The 16780-nt window shown below is 61.7% G+C and overlaps 1 protein-coding gene across 1 annotated transcript; it reads right to left on the reverse strand.

Moving 5' to 3' along the window:
- Window positions 1–6188: 6188 nt before the first annotated feature.
- Window positions 6189–15849, reverse strand: TBX2 (T-box transcription factor 2). Its single transcript, XM_075440178.1, has 7 exons — window positions 15390–15849; window positions 14467–14734; window positions 11930–12076; window positions 10707–10783; window positions 10444–10613; window positions 8610–9223; window positions 6189–7727 (listed from the first exon to the last, which is right to left on the reverse strand). Exons 1-7 carry the CDS (start codon window positions 15752–15754, stop codon window positions 7281–7283), a joined length of 2088 nt encoding a protein of 695 aa, XP_075296293.1. The 5' UTR covers window positions 15755–15849; the 3' UTR covers window positions 6189–7280.
- Between the last annotated feature and the right edge of the window lie 931 nt (window positions 15850–16780).

Consider the following 16780-nt stretch of genomic DNA (forward strand, 5'->3'; position numbering starts at 1 on the left):
CTTGCAAACCACCCACCGCACACGCGGCCACCGAGGCACCAGGACCTGATCCCATGCCCCCAGAAGTGAGAGTTTTGGCCTCGGATTTGTGGCAGTCACTTGGCAAACCATCAACAGCCCTCTCCCATTCTGGAAGCATCACCGGCGTCAGTGGACTCTCAAAGCAGCCAAACCTCGCAGAGGGGAGCAGTGAGATGCGGGGTGGTGGGACCCTCACCAGTCCTGAAATGGGGTCCCAGCAAACCACTCCAGGTCACAGGGCAAGCATGCAAGCTGCAAAAGCTGCTTTTTTGCCACCAGAAGCCATGATGGGGTAGCCCAGGGCCAGAGCCCATCTGACCATCCCCGTCCAGGGGACCCAGCCGGGCAATAAAGCACCTTCCAGCGCTCCCCATCATTGCTGCCCATGGTGGGGGGCTTGCTCAGCCCCTCTCTTGCAGCCAGGGCAGCCTCATGCCCTGGCCCACGCTTGACCAAGACCAGCCACAACACTCACCAGTCACTCCAGTAAAAGGGACTTCTTCCCCTCTTCAGTGAATGGGCCGAAAGGAGGAAAACATCCTCCTGTTCCCACGGTGGGGCACAGGGACGGGACCCTGCCACCCACCCAGGGAAAGAGCAGGATTTCCCCTCAGGTCACCGAAGTGCAGCACACGGCAGTATGACAGCACGACAATTCTCTCAGGAAAGCTGAGATTTCTGCCCAGTTCTCCCCCTACCCCAGGAAAATGGGTGTTTCACGCAGGCGAAGGGCTCCGGCTGCCCAGTCTGTCGGCCCGAGCTTGGCCCCGACCTGGAGGAACGCATCTCTGCTGGAAAACAACTGGGGAAATAAAACCCCAACAGCCTGGCTGGGATAAAATTCCCTGCAAACGCTCCCTCTCGTGGAGGCCGGCTCTCCCGCTGCCTGGGAGACAGGGCGAGCTCTTGTCCCAGAAACTGTCCCAAAGATGAGGGGCTCCGCAGCGATGCGGGGTCCGTGGGCGCTGGTGACACGCTCCCCCGGGAGCATCCCCACGGAGCAGCGACCTTCGGTGGGAGCGGGACGGGGCGAGCTCGGGGCTGGCTGCACGGCTGCAGCCGTCACTCAGGGATCTCAGATGCTTTTGAGGCTCCAACAGCCAAACCGCCTTCGCTTCTCGCCAATGTGGGGACAAAGTGGGGGGGGGGGGGGGGGGGGGTGTAGAGGGAAACGCTGGGGCTACCTGTTGGTATTTACCTTGGCTGAACCCCGGTGCATGCGATTTGTCTCCTTTAAAGCCATTTTGAGGGTGTCCCCGAGCCCCGACATGGCCTGGGGGGGAGGACAGCTCTCCAGCTGGAGCGGAGCAGGGACAACAGCATTGCAGTGTCTCCACCAGCCCATTTCCCAGCCCAGGCAATTATTTCCCCAAAGTCTTTAACCGATTCTCCCCAGCTGCACAGGATTTTGCACTGACAACACCTTTCTGCTGGGAACCGAGCCAAGCTCTCCACAAGGTCATTTTGCAAAAACAATTAGGTAGTCCCTTGACAGCGCTGTCTCATTTTAATTAGATCTGATTTCCAAAGAATTACCGAGCGTGCCAGGCCCAAGGCTGAAGGCAGGGACCATTTGCAGAAATCAATGGGAGGCGGAGGACAGATGTACCTCTGCCGATGTCACCGATGTCACCGGTTACAGCGATGCCGACTTGAGGAGGGAAGGCTGCAGCCTTTCTTGCACGATTGCACCCGTTCACACTTTAAGCAATATAAAACCCACCATGCAGAAGACAGCCCACCACCACTTCTGGCTGCTTGTTCGTGCTTAGGTGCCTCGGAGCAAGTGTTTGCTGCTTTCTGAGGGGGTCTATAGGTGTAACGTATACAACGCCTACGTCTCTGGCAGAGCCCACAAAGCCGGGGAGCGGTGCCGGGCCCTCGCTGGTCTGCAGCACGGCTGCTCACACACACACGTGCACGCACGCAGGACACCGGCGTAGAAAAACGAACGCATACCCACACAGCGGCCCACAGCAAGGAGCACCATGGCGGGGCAGGCGGCAGGGACAGCTGCGACAGCACGGATGGACGGGGAGGCTGGGCACAACAAGGGGGTGCGGGGGGGGGCACTACTGGAGGGACCCCTGCGGGGTGCAAGAAGCAAAACCCTGGGGACCACCGGCGTTGCCACTGGGACAGGCTGCAGCAGCCCCCCTGGGGAACTCCCCAAGGACCCCCTTTACCGGCCGCCCCCCTGGGGAACTCCCTGAGGACCCCCGTCACCTGCTTCCCCCCCAGGGAACCCCATTACTGGCTGCCTCCCCCAACGAGCCTTCTGAGGACCCCCGTTACCGCTCACCCCCTCGAAGAGCCCCGTTCCTAGCTGCGCCTCCGGGGACCCCCCGAGTACCCCCGTTACCAGCCACCCCCCCGGGGAACCCCGTTACTAGCCGCCCTCCCGAAGAGGCCCTGAGGACCCCTGCTTACCAGCCGCCTCCCCAGGGAACCCCGTTACCAGCCTCCCCCCCTGAGAACCCCCGAGGACCCCCGTTACCGGCCGCCCCCCCGGGGCCACCCCCACGGCGCGACACCGCCACCTGGCGGCCAAGCTTGGGGCAGCGGCGGGCACGGCCGCGCCGTTTCGGGGCCGGGGCACGTCCCGGGGTTTGTTTTTTCTCCGACCCCCGGAGCAAAGCCGCGCTGCCCGGTGCCGCTCCACTTCGGCGGGGGCCTGGGAGCCGTTCGGCCCCCGAGGAGAGCAGCGGAGGCGGCAGCCGGGCGGCCCCCGGGAGCCTCCGTCCCGTCCCGTCGCGGTGGGGAAGGCCTGGGAAAGGGCCCGGCTCTCCCTCACCGTCACCCGCCGCTGTAAACAACCGGAATAAACCGAGCGGCTCCTCTTTCCCCTTTCACCCCCCGCCTTGGAGCGAAGACGGAGCGAACGGTGCCTGCGGCCACGAACCCGCTCCCCGGCGAAATAAACAACCGCGTTTTCCCTGGCGATGTTTTTAAACAAGCACATCCCCGCCCCGACACCCCCCAGATCAAAGCGGCTCCGGGAACACCGCAGCACGGAACGGCCCGGACTGCGGCTCCGTCCTCCCCGCACCCCCAGCCCCAGCTGTGCCCCGCGGGGGTAACGGGCCAGCGCCGACGGAGGGGGCCGAGGCGGCCTTGGAGCCGCCGGTGCTGGGAGGAAGGACCCGGGCAGGGGCTCCGGGGCGTCCCGGAGGCGGGGAAAAGCGGGGGGGAAGGCGAGGGGGCTCACCCGAGCAGGCTGCTGCAGAAACAAGCTGTACTCCACGTCGGGGCTCAGCCCCCAGACCCACTAGTGAGGCTGGGAGGAAAAAGGGGACCCACAACAGCTTCCCCCCCCCCCCGAACCCACCGACCTTCCCCTCCCTAAATAAAGTCCGAGCGCGCAGGTGCGGCGCGGTGCGCAGGTGCGCAGCGCGGGGGGGGGGCAGGGCTCCGCGCAGACCCCCGGCGCTGCCCTTTGGCTATTGATCCGCCGTCGGGGCCGGCAGACACAGCCGCGGCCCCGCGGGTAATTGGGGCTCCGAGGCCGTGACCGCGCCCAGCCCCTCCCGGGTGTCCCCCCCCCAGCGGGGGCAGCGCCCGCGGGTCCCTAACTGGGGGGCTCGGCCCACTCCGCTTTGTCCCGGGCGCGGAGGCAGCGCGGCGGCAGGCCCGGTACAAAGAGCTGCCCCCCCCGCTGCCCCCCCCCGCTCCCCCCAGCTGCCCCTCGCCCTGGGGTCCCCATCCCCGACGGCCGTGCTCGCCCAGCCGGGGCTGGCAAACCCCTCGTTGGGACGTTCAGACGGGGGATTTGAGTTCTTGAGTGGCACCGATGGACCCCGGGACCTCCACCCCTACCCCGAGACACACCCCCCCCCCCCGAGCTCCCCTGAACCCTGCATGGCGGTGACACGCAGCCGTATTTCTCCACCCAGCCCAGCAGCCAGGGCCCGAGGGCACCCAGCAAGGTGCCACCAGCTCCCTCGCCCCTTCAGCCGCGCACCCGTGACCCGACGCGTGGCAGCGGGGTACCGTGCCTACACAGGCCCCGCCGCACAGCCCTGCACCCCAGGTGAGGGTCACCTCGTCCTGTGAAGCCTGCACGGGGCCAGCGTTTCCCTCTCCTGGAGTGGGGGGCTGCGGGATGCTCTTGGGGCGAGCCCATGACCCTGGTTCCAAACACCCAACACCGGAGCCGTCCCAGCAGGGGTTTGTCCACCAAGGCCCACGACACCCTCAACTTGTTTTCAACACCCAGCCGAGCACCCCGTGCCTTTAGCTGGAGAAACTCCAAAGCTACCACCGACATCGGTGAAACCTTCGGTGCTCGGGAACCCACGGCGTGGGTGAGATGGCGCTGACATCGCCCGCAGATTGAACACCGGCACCTTCTGCCAGGCGGAGGTCACCCAGCGCTTTATTTTCATGGCTTGATGGAGACCATGGCTCGTGGCACAGCCAGGCCAGGCTTTGCCGGGTGCGTTTTGGGGTGCATAGTGGGAGGGCTGGTGGAGGGAGCCCCCAGCGCCTTTCCATAGCAGAGGAAAATAATCCCAGCACAGCACACGACTGATTGGTAGCTGCTCGTTGAGCTGTTTGAGCAGGGTCTCTCCGAGCCTGGGTTTGGCCACGGCAGGCCTGGAGCAGCTCGGCTCCTGCCGAAACTCCCTGCTGCCCACACTCCCTGGCTGGGGGGGGGGACAGGCCGTGTGCTTCTGGGCACCGTCCCTCAAGATCACCGTCATGGACCCACACTCTGCACGGAGCATTTTTCCCTCCCCAGCTTCGTGCTCGGCAGGCGGGTCGGGATGGACGGAGGAGGACGTGGCGTTTAAACCTTCCCTGTCCCCTGGACCAGGCCGGACGGCGCTGCTGTCCCCAGCCTGCCAGGACGGCAGGAGCCCGGTGTGATGCTCAGCATCACCATCACCATCTCCCCACCGCGCTTGCCCCAGCCATCTCCACCTCAACCCAGCGTGGTCGGAAGGGCGGCGGGAAGGGCCGGGGGAGCCCCCGCACCGGCACGCGCCGTGCTCCCTCTCGCTGCAAACAGCACCCATGAAATTGTTACGCGTCGTGCATGAGGTTTATTTGGAAATCATCCTGCGGGCCCAATTTTAGTAACTACACCTCCCTCCTCCTTTTTAAGCGGTTCCCACCCTGCTGGTCCCCCCCGACGGTAGAAACAGCCCCGCTCCTCCCGGTGCAACGCAGCAGCTCCTCTCCCGCTGGCGGGGAACCCACCCCCAGCACCTCCCCGCAGACGGGGGTGTCGGAGTGTCCGCAGCCCCTTACCCTGCTTGCAGCCCCTCCCCGGAAGGGCGGGGGAGCCCGGGGAGGAGCCGCGCCCGATCCGCCCCGTCGGGGCCGGGCGGCAGCGGCTGCGCGGCAGCACCAGCAGAGGGCGCCCTGCGCCCGGCGTTGCTCCCCCGCGCCCCCGGGGGACACCGCCCCCCCCCCCTCGCAACTGGGGTCATAAATCTTCCCCGGAACGGGAGAAGGGTAATTGGTGAGGAAAAGGGCTGTTTGCGTCCTCCCCGGCCGCGTCCCGCAACGCCCCGAGCGGCTCCGGGCGCGGGGGGGAGGCGTGGGGACCCACAGCCCCGGCCCCGGGTCACCCCTTCCCCATCCCCGACGGTACCGGCGTGCCCCGGTCACCCATTCCCCATCCCCGACGGTGCCGCTCTGCCCAGGTCATCCCTTCCCCGATGGTGCCGGTGTGACCGCGCAGCCCGATCCCCGCCGGTACCGGTGAGCGTCCCCGCAGCGTGGCGGGACGGTACCGGCGTGCCCGGGCCCTGCCCTCCCGAAGGGGCGGTCCCGCCGCACCTCGAGGACGGTGCGGAGAGACCCGCACCCGCGGAGGGTCCCGGCGCCGCATCCTTCGTCCTCCCGGGGCACCGGATCCGCGGCGCGCCCGCGCACCTGCGCCGACCCCCTCCCTCCCCCCGTCCCCGCCCGGCTTGTGGGGCAAGCAAAGGCCCCGGAGGCAGCAATGCCCCGACGGGGAGAGCCGGCGGAGCTTCCCCGTCCCCGGGAGGCCCCGCGCAGCGCTGCGCGGCCGCGGAGGAGCGGCGGCCCCGACGGGGGGGTGCGGCCGCGGGAATGAAACAGGCGGGAGCCGGCGGGACTTCTCCGAGTAGGGTTTTTTTTTATTGAAAGATGTGAGAATTCATCAAAACTGAACAGACAGATACCCGAGTAACCAGCACGTTGCAAATCATGTATCGTTTTTATTTTAAAACAAATATAGAGCATAGTCCTGTGATATTTAAATTTATTATACTTTTTTTTTTTTGTTCTGGAGTGAAAAATAAAAACCTGAGGTTTATTCCTGCATTCTCTATACCCCGCACTGCAGCAATATTGTAGTTACGTTTTGGATTCGTTTGTTGTTTTTTATTTTCCCTTGCAAAAGTCCGTTAGAGAATTGAACTCTTAGTTTCAATGACTCCAAAAATGTTTTACCGGTGGCACATGATTGTCCTAGAGAACAGGCGGGATAAACAATATTTTTAAAACACAGTCAAAGAAACCGATATCTCCTTCAATCACAAAGAGCTAAATAGTTTTCATTTACAATATATATGTTCATGTAAAATGAAAAAAAAACCAAAACAAAAAAACGAAAAAAAAACCTTAAATGCGATGAGTTAAACTCTAAATATTATGTACACACCAATGTACAACTCTGAATAAATTAATACCAATTTGCATATTCTGGGATCCTTATAGCTTATTTACACAAATTACCATTTATTTCATAAATATCTGCCCGGGTACCCGCGGGGCTCCCCCCGCCGTACCAGCTCTGCGCGGCGGCTGCCGAGGCGGCTCGTTTCCCATCTTTCCTTTCCTATTTCTTTGTTGTTTTTTTTTTAATTTGTTAATTATTTTTTTCTCCCCCCCCTCCCCTTGCACGGATGAGGTTTCGGCCCCGCTCACCTCCCCGGGCCGGAGCCGGGGCCGCCCCGTCCATCGGGAGCCTCCGCGCCGGCTCGTTGCCCCCCCCCAAGCCACCCAGTGCCCAGAGCGGGGGTCGGGGGGCTCCGCGGCCGCGCTGGAGCGAGGGAAGCCGCTCCCAGCCCCGCAACTGGGTGGGGGGTGGGGGGGTGGGCGAGCCCCTGCGCTCCCACCTCTCTCTCTGGGGGCAGCGGGGCTCCATCCCTCCGCTCCAGCCCCCCCACCCCAGCTCCTCGTCCGCCCCCACCCCTCGCTCCGCAATAAATATTTCTGCTGTGCTGTACAAAATGCCAGTGCTTCTGTGCCCCGCCGGGAGGGCTCGCTGCCCGCCCCGTCGGTCACTTGGGGGACTCCCTGCCCGGCGACAGCTCCCGCTGGCTCTCCAGCCCGCTCACCAGTCTCTGGATGTTCTGCAGTTCGTTGAGGGACTCCTTCAGGGAGCCCTTGGGGGAGGCGGCGGGGCGCTGGCTGCCCCCCTTGTGCAGGGGCACCTCGGGGAGGGGGCTGGGCTCCCGGCTGCTGCCGGCCTTGGAGCCCTCGGAGCCCGGGTTGAGGGTGGCGGGCAGGCCGGTGGTCAGCAGGTTGGTGCTGGGAGGGATGGTGACCGGGAGCTGGTAGGGGCTGAAGCGCAGGCGGGGACGGCTGCTGCCCAGGAAAGGGTTGCGGGAGAGTGGCCCGGCGGCTGTCGCGCTGGTGGCCGGCATGGCCGAGGCGGCCGCTGCGGCTGCTGCCATGTAGGTGTAGGGGTAGGGGAAGAGTCCGCCGAAGGTGGGCATCGGGATTCCCTGCGGGGAGAAAGAGAGAGGGGTGAGAGCCGTGCCAACACTCCACGGCCCCCCTCCTGCCTGCCACCGAGACCGTGTTCCCCCGAGAAGACCCAGGCAAAGCTGAGCGCCCTGGGGTCACCCTAAAAACACAGCGTGGGGGTATCCCTGGGGGATGGGGTGCAGCCGGGGAGCCCCATCCGCCCCGCGCCCACCCGGGCTGGTGCTGCCGAGAACAGACCCCTCTCCGGGACCTGCCCCATCCCTGCCCCGGCACCTCCCCGCACACTGTGCGTCCCCGTCTGTGTAGCATCACAGACCTTTAATGACATTAAAACACTTTGTTAAGTAGGATCGATAAATTAGGGGAGTTCAAAGACATCTTGATGCGTTTCGTCATAGGAGCTGGCAAAGGCAGCACAAGTGCAAGAGTTGCAGAAGGCGTTTCGGCCGGAGATGGGGGGCTGCCGGATGGGGACAGTCGGGTCAGGCAGGGCCACAGCTCCTGCCTCTGTCCTTGCCTACGGGGGAACCATACCAGCTGCAAAAAAGTCGAGATTCCTCCCCAGATCAGCCCCGAGCCCAACCTTCAAAACGTCCCCCACGTCCTGCCGGTGCCACACCAGGCAGCACATCAGGGGACGGGCGAGGATCATCCCCTTGTCCCCACGGGCTGCAAGGGTCATGGGGGAGGCTGGTGGCACCAACAGACAGCTCATGGCCTGCACTGGGGCCACTCCACATGTCCCCACACTGGGGGGGATGTTGGCCGGGCCTGACCTGTGCCCCCAAAGCCCTCTGCTCATTCGGGGAGCTTTGGGGAAGGACACGGAGAGAAGCGCCCAGGGCTTGGACGGACAGCAGGGATGGGCACAGGGACGCGGAGTGGGCGCGGGGTCTTACCTGAGAGGCCAGCATGTGCTGGGAGAGGTGGAAAGGGAAGGGGGTGGCCGTCCCTGCAGCGCCCGGGGCGGAGGAGAGGGCTCCGTTCTCCAGGCTTCCCCCACCAGTCACCGAGGCCAGCAAATGTCCCATGCCCATGGCGGAGAAGGCGCCGGGGGCCATGGCGAACTGTCCCGGGTGGATGAAGAGGGGCTGCCCAGCGCCCAGGGGGCTGAAGAACTGCTGCCCATGGAGGCCGGAGAGGGCCAGGCTCTGCAGGTGCCCGGCGCTCAGGTGCGGGGGGCTGTCCGTGTGCACCATCAGCGGGGCGAAGGCCTCCTTGCCCAGCCCACCGCCCTCCGCGTCCTTCTTGCCCGGGTCCGGCTCTTTCCTCCGTCCTTCCACTTTGTCCTTCTCCAGACCCCGAGCGCCGAACATGCCCTCGCCGGGACCCTCCCGGGGGGACGTGCCGTCCTTGACCTTCTCTGGGCTGCGCCTCTCCTTGCTCCGCTCCTCTGGGCAGCGGGGGCTGCCGCGGGGCGTCGCGTCCTCCCCGCCGGGGCTGGCCGCTGCCGCCGGCCGCTCCTCAGGCGCCTTCTCCACCTCCGCGTCGCTGTCGGCCCCCGGCTTCTCCTCTGCAAGGGGATGGAGGGGCAGGGGGTCAGAGCAGAAAGCACCCGGGGGAGGCGAGGAACGGGTCACTCGCCAGAGGCCTGGCGTCGGGGTGAGGTCGCGGCAGCAAAGTCCCGATCGCTACTAATGGGAGAAACTCATTCCGGGGGCAGAAATGGGCCCTCGTGCCGCGGTCGCTCTGGGGAGAGGGGATTAACAACAGCAGTCCTGTTGCTCCGCCAAACAGGAAAAACATGTTTGATGGAGGACCAGAATCTGCTACGGCATCGCTCTCGTCAGCCGCGGACTCCAGGCGGGCGGCGGAGCGGGGGACGAGGAGCGAGCGGGTGGACAGCGCTGGAGGAAAAGGTCCTGCGGATATTTAATTACACGGAGCTGATCAACAGCGCGCCGTGGGTTTATTCCAAACGTGCAGGTTGAGGCAGATTAAAGAGGCAATTTTAAGGCAAGAAGTATGGTACCGTCTTTCCTAAAAGGGGCTTTAATTTACAAAACCCACCAAGCTCTCGGAGGAGGAAGGGGGAAGAGAGGCGAGGGGGTGGCGAGGGGAACCGAGCCCCTGCCCGACCGGCTCCCGCTAAACGAAAAAAACATTTCGGTGCGGGTTAGGTGAAGCTCTGCAGGCTGGGGCGAATATTCGGGGAAGCCTTTGAAAGAGGAGAGGGCTGTAATAAACCCTCCCACCGGCTGGGGGTGGTTGGGTAGGGGGGGGGATTGCAGTTTTGATGAAGGTTTGCAGGGAATCGGGCTGCTGGGAAGTTTAAAGAGTGGACTGGTAGCGCGGCCAGACAAATCCCAGCAGCGAAAAACTGCGACGTGGGAATGGCTAGTTTATTTTTATTTACTAGCTTGAAGCCCTGGAGTTACAACATTTTCCCCCCCCCCCTTTCAAATGTATTAATTTTTTCTTTTTTCTTGTTTTTTCCTCCAAGGGAGTCTGAGCTAGGCATGAGCGGCAGGGCACGCACCAGCGCGGAGCCGAGCAACCGCGCCTGGCACACGGGCTGCCGTGCCATTTCTTCTTCTTTACCCTAACACAGAAACAGGAGAACGTTGCAAACCGTGAACACCATTCGCGATGGCTCTGTCCTTGTCCCTTCAACCCTCGGGTTCCTTCTTGCCTGTCCCCATCTATTTTTCCCCGGTGGTTTGCCTCACCGCACCCGAGGGAGCAGAAACCCGACGTTCGGGGGGTGTTTGGCACCCGCAGCCCCTCCTTTACCTCTGCCGCTGCCCTTGAGGCGCAGGGGGCTGGGGAGGGGGCCCACGGGGGAGTGGAGGGCGTCTCGCACTGCTGAGGGCTCACAGGACGACGCGTCCGACTCGCCGCCGTCGCGGTCGGCCTTGCAGGGCTCCTCGTACACCCGCAGCGACGGCAGCGACAGCTGCTTCCTACGGGGGGAGAGGAACCGTCGGGCAGCGCCGGGCCCCCCGTGGGTGCAGGGAGCCGGGGGGGGGGGTCGGATGGGGGGGACACCCCCTTACCTCTTCTCCCGCCGGCCATTGCCCGTGTCCCGAAAGCCCTTGGCGAAGGGGTTGTTATCGATTTTCAGCTGGGTGATCTGCAAGGGGGGGGGAGAAGGAGAAAAGAAGCGGGGTGAAGCCCTGCCTGCCCCCCCCACCCCACCCCGCAGCCGTCGGGGAGCCCGGGGTGTGCTGCCTGGGCTGCGCAACGCTCCGCGGCCCCGCTTTAACACACCGCAATGCTTTATTAAAAATGATGCTGAGGTTTCGGCTTGAATTATTAATAAAGAGCCTTAATGATAGGAAGTTATTTTTCACGGCCCCCCGGAGGGAAGATGGCGACTGAGCCGCGCGGCGCTGGTTAAAAGCTATTCTTATCCCTCCCCGCCACCCGGCTGCTGGGCCCGGCGACATCAGGGCGCTGGGTAAGGTGGGGGTCTTCGACAGGGCCCCAGGAGGGGTGCTGGAAGGCGGCATGGCCCCCCGGCCTCCCCCCGACGGAGCCCACCGGCCGGCGGCTGCCCCGCGCAGCTTGCGGCGGGCGAGCGGACAAAGTGCTCTTTAATCGATTGTGACTCTTCGCCATAAACTTTACGAGGGAAACAAGCCCACCAGGACCCTCAGACAGAGCTGTCAATTAGCGTCAGCAGCCAGGGGTGGAGGTGGGGGGTCAGCTTTTGGGTTAAAACACACACACGCGACCCTCGGAGGGGGCCGGCAGAGGCTCTCCGCTCCCCACCGGGCTCCCCCGGCCCGGCTGCTCGCAGGGCGACGCTTGCTAAATCACGAAAGCGACTAAAATTAGCTTATCTGGCTCTATTTTTTTGGCTCGTCCCGAGCCGAGGGCACCTTCTCCGTGAGGCTGCCCAGGCCGCGGTGCTGCTCTCCGCCCCCCAGGCCTGCAGCAAGGGCTCCCGCAGCCCAGAAACGGCTCGACAAAGCCCAGGAGGAAATTAATAATAGGAAGAATAGAAATACTAACAATATAACAAAATAATAACAATATAACTAACAAAAGCATCAGCATTAGCAATAATAATAGTAGTAATATGAAGGGTGCCTCCTGCTCTGAGCGCTCGGGGTTTAACCTTCCTCCTGTTGCTGCTTTTTGGCCATTCTCCCCCCAAAAAATGTCCTCACGCTCGCACACAGATGCACCCTGATAGGGGGTAAGGGGTGGGACGGGGGGAGAGCTGGGCCAGGGCCAGGGCAGTGGGGAGGGCAGGGCGAGGGCCCGGCCGTACCTTGTCGTTCTGGTAGGCAGTGACGGCGATGAAGTCGGTCTCGGGGAACACGTAGGTGCGGAAGGTGCTGTAGGGCAGCTTGAGGATGTCGTTGGCCCGGACGATGTGGAACCTGGGCTGGTACTTGTGCATGGAGTTCAGGATGGTCTGGGTGGGTGAGAGAGCACAGCCCACGGCTGCCGTCAGCCGCACGGTCCACGTTACACGCGCATCTAGCTAACTCCCTAAAAAAAAATCCCTTTTCTCCAGAAAACAACCCCCAAAAAATACAAATTCACCACGAGGAAGGAATGCCGGCGGATGCCAAAGAGGGAGATTTCTTTTTCTTGTTCGTGCCATCCCACGATCTGCCCCCAAACAAGGAGGTCGGGGAAAGCAGGCGCAGCAACATCTTTGCGGGTGTTAAGCTCGGCAATTAAAGCAGCAAAAGGGATCTCCCCCTTTTATTACAACCCTGCAAACGCCAGGCGAGTTTTTGACACATTTCTCGTCGCTTTTCATATTTCCGTCCTTTGGGAAAAAAAAAAAAAAAGATACTCTACCTCACCACCACAAAAAAAAAAAAAAAAAAAAGAAAAATGTTTAAAAGCCTCTCGATCTGTGTCGGTGGCGGCAGCAACCCGTGGCAGCCCCGGCCAGCGCCTGCGACGTGAAAGGAGCGTTTCACCGTGAGCCATGTTAAATTTATGTCTCGGAGCAACGCTGCAGAAGGAACAGACATTTTTTTTTTTTTCCCAACCAGGTATCTAAAGCCTCGCCAACACTCCAAGCCATTCTCTACCTTCTCTATCTCTTTTTTTCTTCCTTTTTTTTTTTTTTTCTTTCTTTCTCTCTTTTTTTTTTAAATAAAAACGGGTCCAGCACGGTTTGGCTGAGGATTTTCGGGAGCGGCGGGACCCCCCGAACCGCGCCCCGGGGGCCGCTCCCACCCCCTGCCCCTCGCTGCCCGCACCGGCAACGTTTTCCTGCCCGATAACGATGAAATAATTCCCCGACCTGCCGCGGTCGGGCTGAGATGCGACATTCCCCGCCCGGAACTGGTGGGGGAACGGCGAAACGGCGAGTAATTACCGTCAGACAACGCCGGCCAAATGGCTAAATAATTATCACTTCGTTTCGTTTTAGAAGGCAATAAAAAAAAATCCCCTCTTTTTTAAGCCCAGCAGTAATCACCTGCCGACGAACAGCCGGATCGCTATTATACTGATATCGCGATTTATCATGAAAACGGTGCAAAAATTCTCATTCAGGAGTGCAGATCTGCATTCCTTTTTTAAAAAAAAAAAAAAAAATCATCCCTCTCTGACCAGATGGGCACTGGCTAAACCCTCATCTCCTAGATTTAACACAGTCCGGATTTTGGACAACGACAGACACCAGAAATCTTTAATTGAAGGAGGCGAACCGTTAAAAACGCTGAATCAAAGTAGTTTTCCCCCAGTATCAAAAAAGAAAATTAAAAAAAAGGCAATTTTTTTAGGCTCCCTCTCTATCGATTTACCTTCCTGTCTATAAATAACCTCTCCATGTATTATTTAACAAAGACGCTCTTTCCTGCCTGAAAAGAAAAAAATAAATAAAATAGAAAAAGAGAGAGCAAAGCTACGCGGAGAGGTGCGGGGCTGCTCTCCCACCTGAGGCCGCGTCCCGCCGCTCCGCCGGCCCCCGCTAATTACCGCATCGCCAGCGCCGGCTGATGAACTTGCCCTTTCTCGCCCCAAAAGCTCGGCCAGAGGCTGGCTGGGGCGCCGGGATTCCGCCCCCCCCGCACTCGCGGAGGATCACGCTCCCCTCGCCTTTTCCCTCGGCTTCCTGCGGGTCTCTGCAAATCCCCAACGCCCTTCGCTTGCTTTCTCACTTTCCCTTATTTTTAATTTCTTTGTTTGGCTTGTTAGTTTTCTGCCTTTCTTTTCTTTTGTTTTATTTTTGTTTTGTTTTATTTTTGTTTGTCTTGTTTTATTTCTGTTTGTCTAGTTTTATTTCTGTTCTGTCTTATTTTGTTTTTATTTTACCTCCTTTAAGTGATGCAGATATCATCGACAGGGAAATAAAGAGGGGCTTTTCAGCAGCCGCCGCCCCCAGCACCGCTCCCCCAGCCCGGCCCGCACTCCACGGCCCGGGCCCCACCTGCCCCGCCGCCCCGTCGGGGCTGCCCTCGCCGCACCCCGCCTCGGCCCCGCACCTCCACCCCCTGCAACTCCCGCTCCCCGCAGAGCCCAAACGCCCTGGGAAGGCGGCGGGACGGGCCGCGGATGCCCCCGAGGTTGCCCGCAGCCCAACTCTCCGATTTCCCCCACCCCGTGGGGGCCAGGACGGCGGGGAGCTGCCCCTCGGTGCGGGGCAGGAACAGGGGCCGGGGGGGGCTGCGGGACAGCCAGGCCCGGGAAGGCCCCGCCGTCCAGCCCGGGGCCGGGCGTGCTGCTGCCGGGGGGGGAGAAGAGCGGGGCAGGGCAGCCCCCGCACCGGGCAAACCCCGCGCCTGCTCCGGGGGTCCCTGCTCGACGGGGGGGTCCGTTCTGCCCCGCAGCCGCACTTACAAAGCCGTGTTTGTCCGAGATGTTGTTGGTGAGCTTGAGCTTGTGAAAGGCAACAGGTTTGGCCATCCACTGCTCGCCGGTGGCCGGGCTGTCGGGGTGGATGTACATGCGCTTGGGCATCTCCGGGTCGGCCTTGCCGGCCACCATCCAGCGGGAATTGTGGAACTTGTACCGGCAGTCGTCGGCCGCCACGATATCCATCAGCAAAATGTACTTGGCCTTCTTATCCAGGCCGCTCACCCGCACCTTGAACGGGGGGAACATCCTCCTGCGGAGAGACCCAGAGCCGTACAGGGCTGCGCCCGCCCGATCCCCGACGGCCGCGGCCCCGCCGAGCCGCCCCGCACCGCCCGGCCCCGCTCCCAAACCCCCAGCTTTTAGCTCAGCTCCGCGGAGGGTTTCCAGCCTTCCTCCCGCCCCGCTGCTCCTCGCCCTGCTCCGCTGCGCCCGCCGGGGCGGAAAGCAGAGGAAAAAGCTCCAAAATCCCATCCCGGGAATTAAGGGGGGGGGGGGGAACAGCATAGCGGGTTTCAGCCCGCTCCCCTGCCTTCCGACGCCGCTCGCCCCGCACGCCGGCAGCCCCGGGGGCACGGCCAGGGCCGGGGACGACCCCGGCGAAAGTTTGGCTGGAGTGGGGGGAGCGGCGAGACGAATAAATGAGGCGGGGAGGGGGGGCTGCGGGCGCTCGATTAGCGCGCAGAGATTGAATTTGGGATCTCGCTCGGAGAAGGAATAATCGGGGAGTGCGGGGAAAGGATGGCGGGGGGGGGGGGGTAAACAAGTCCGAAAAGCTCCGGGGATGTAAACTCCCCGCCCTGATTCCTGGGGGCGGATTTGGCGATCCCGGGGGACGCGGGACGGAGCGGAGGGGCCAGGGGGTTGCGCAGGTGCGGGCCGGGCTCCGCGCGGGTGCGGGCTCTTACCTCCCGGACTTGGTGATCACCATCTCGGTGCCAAGCTTGTGAAACTGATCCCAAAGCTCTTTGGCTTCCAGAGTCACTTTGGGATCGTCTTCGACCTCCTCCTCGGGTTCCAGGCTCTTGAGGGAGCGCAGATGGGCGGCTTGGTGATGGTGTCCCAGGGCCGAGACGTGCAGCCCGGCCTCGGCAGCCCCGGCCAGCCCCGGGTCCGGCAGCGGCTTGGCCAGCGCGGCCGGAGGCAGAGCCAGAGCGGGGAAAAAAGAAGGCTGGGCGGCTGCGAGGAAAGCGGACATGGGGAAGTCGGCGGGCCGGGGTGCGTGGAAGGGGTGGTAAGCCATGGCAGTCCCTGGGAAGGCTGGATCTCTCATCGGTGCATCCACAAATCCAGGAGAAAAAGAGGGATTCCCTTGACAAAAAATGTGCGTGAGCGGGTTTTTGTTGTTGGGATTTTTGTTGTTGTTGTTGTTGTTTGGTTTTTTTTTTTTCTCTCTCCTGCCCAGCGAACTCGCTCGAGTCTCTGGAAGAGGAAGGAAAATCAACAACACACACACACGCAAAAAAAAAAAAAAAAAAAAAAAAACCAACCGAAAAACAGCGGAACTAGATCTGGGCGAAAAAAAAAAAAAAGGAGAAAAAAATTTAAAAAAAGAAGAAGAAGAAAAAAATAAAATAAACGAGCGGCAGTTCCCGGCTCCTGGGAGTCCCGGTCTGCGGAAGGGAGTCGGTCGGTCCTGATTTTTTTGTTGTCGTGGTCGCAGCGGAGGGAGAGCGAGCGAGCGAGGAGCCCTCCCGGTAAAGTCCTTCCCGACGCTAAAATAGAAACAAAAAAAAAAAGAGGCTGCGCGGGGCTGCGCGGGGAGGGGGCGGGCGCGCTCCCCTCACACCCCCGCGGGGCCGCGCTGCCCCCCGGCCCTGCTGCGCGCTCCGCGGACGGCTCTGTGGCGAGGGCTGCTCATGGCTGAGGAGCCGGAGCGGGGACGGCGAGATCTTGTCGCGATCTCTGTCAAACTGTGACTGTCTCACATGTCCTTCCTGCTCTGATCCGCCCGCTAATGAGCCAAGCCCCCTTGATTGCTGATTTTACGCGTTTCAGACCAATTGTGGATCTGCATAGGCGTGGTTTTGACAGCTCCGGCCAAGCTCCGGGGCGCGGGGGGGGGGGTGGGGGGGAGGATCGCGGAGGGAGGGAGGAAGGGAAGAAGGGAAAAAAAAAAAAAAAGGGAAAAAAAAAAAAGGAAAGAAAAAAAAAGAGGAAAGAAAAAAAAGGAGGAAAAAAGGGAGAAAGAACAAAAAAGAAAGGAAAAAAAGGGGGGAAAAAGAGAGGAAAAAAAAGAGAGAAGAAAAAAAAAGGCAGAAGGTGTCGGCAGCATCGGCAGTAAGAAAACATGTCAACA

Source organism: Opisthocomus hoazin, chromosome 20 (assembly GCF_030867145.1).
Source record: "Opisthocomus hoazin isolate bOpiHoa1 chromosome 20, bOpiHoa1.hap1, whole genome shotgun sequence".
Taxonomy (NCBI): domain Eukaryota; kingdom Metazoa; phylum Chordata; class Aves; order Opisthocomiformes; family Opisthocomidae; genus Opisthocomus; species Opisthocomus hoazin.

What these genes read in the sequence shown, in the direction of transcription:
- TBX2 (XM_075440178.1), bottom strand. Translation starts at nt 15,754, where the DNA reads ATGAGAGATCCAGCCTTCCCAGGGACTGCCATGGCTTACCACCCCTTC. An exon ending in CTGCCTACCAGAACGACAAG is followed by an intron (nt 10,784 to 11,929) that starts GTACGGCCGGGC and finishes CCCCCCTTGCAG; the next exon opens with ATCACCCAGCTGAAAATCGA. An exon ending in AGCACATGCTGGCCTCTCAG is followed by an intron (nt 7,728 to 8,609) that starts GTAAGACCCCGC and finishes TTCTCCCCGCAG; the next exon opens with GGAATCCCGATGCCCACCTT.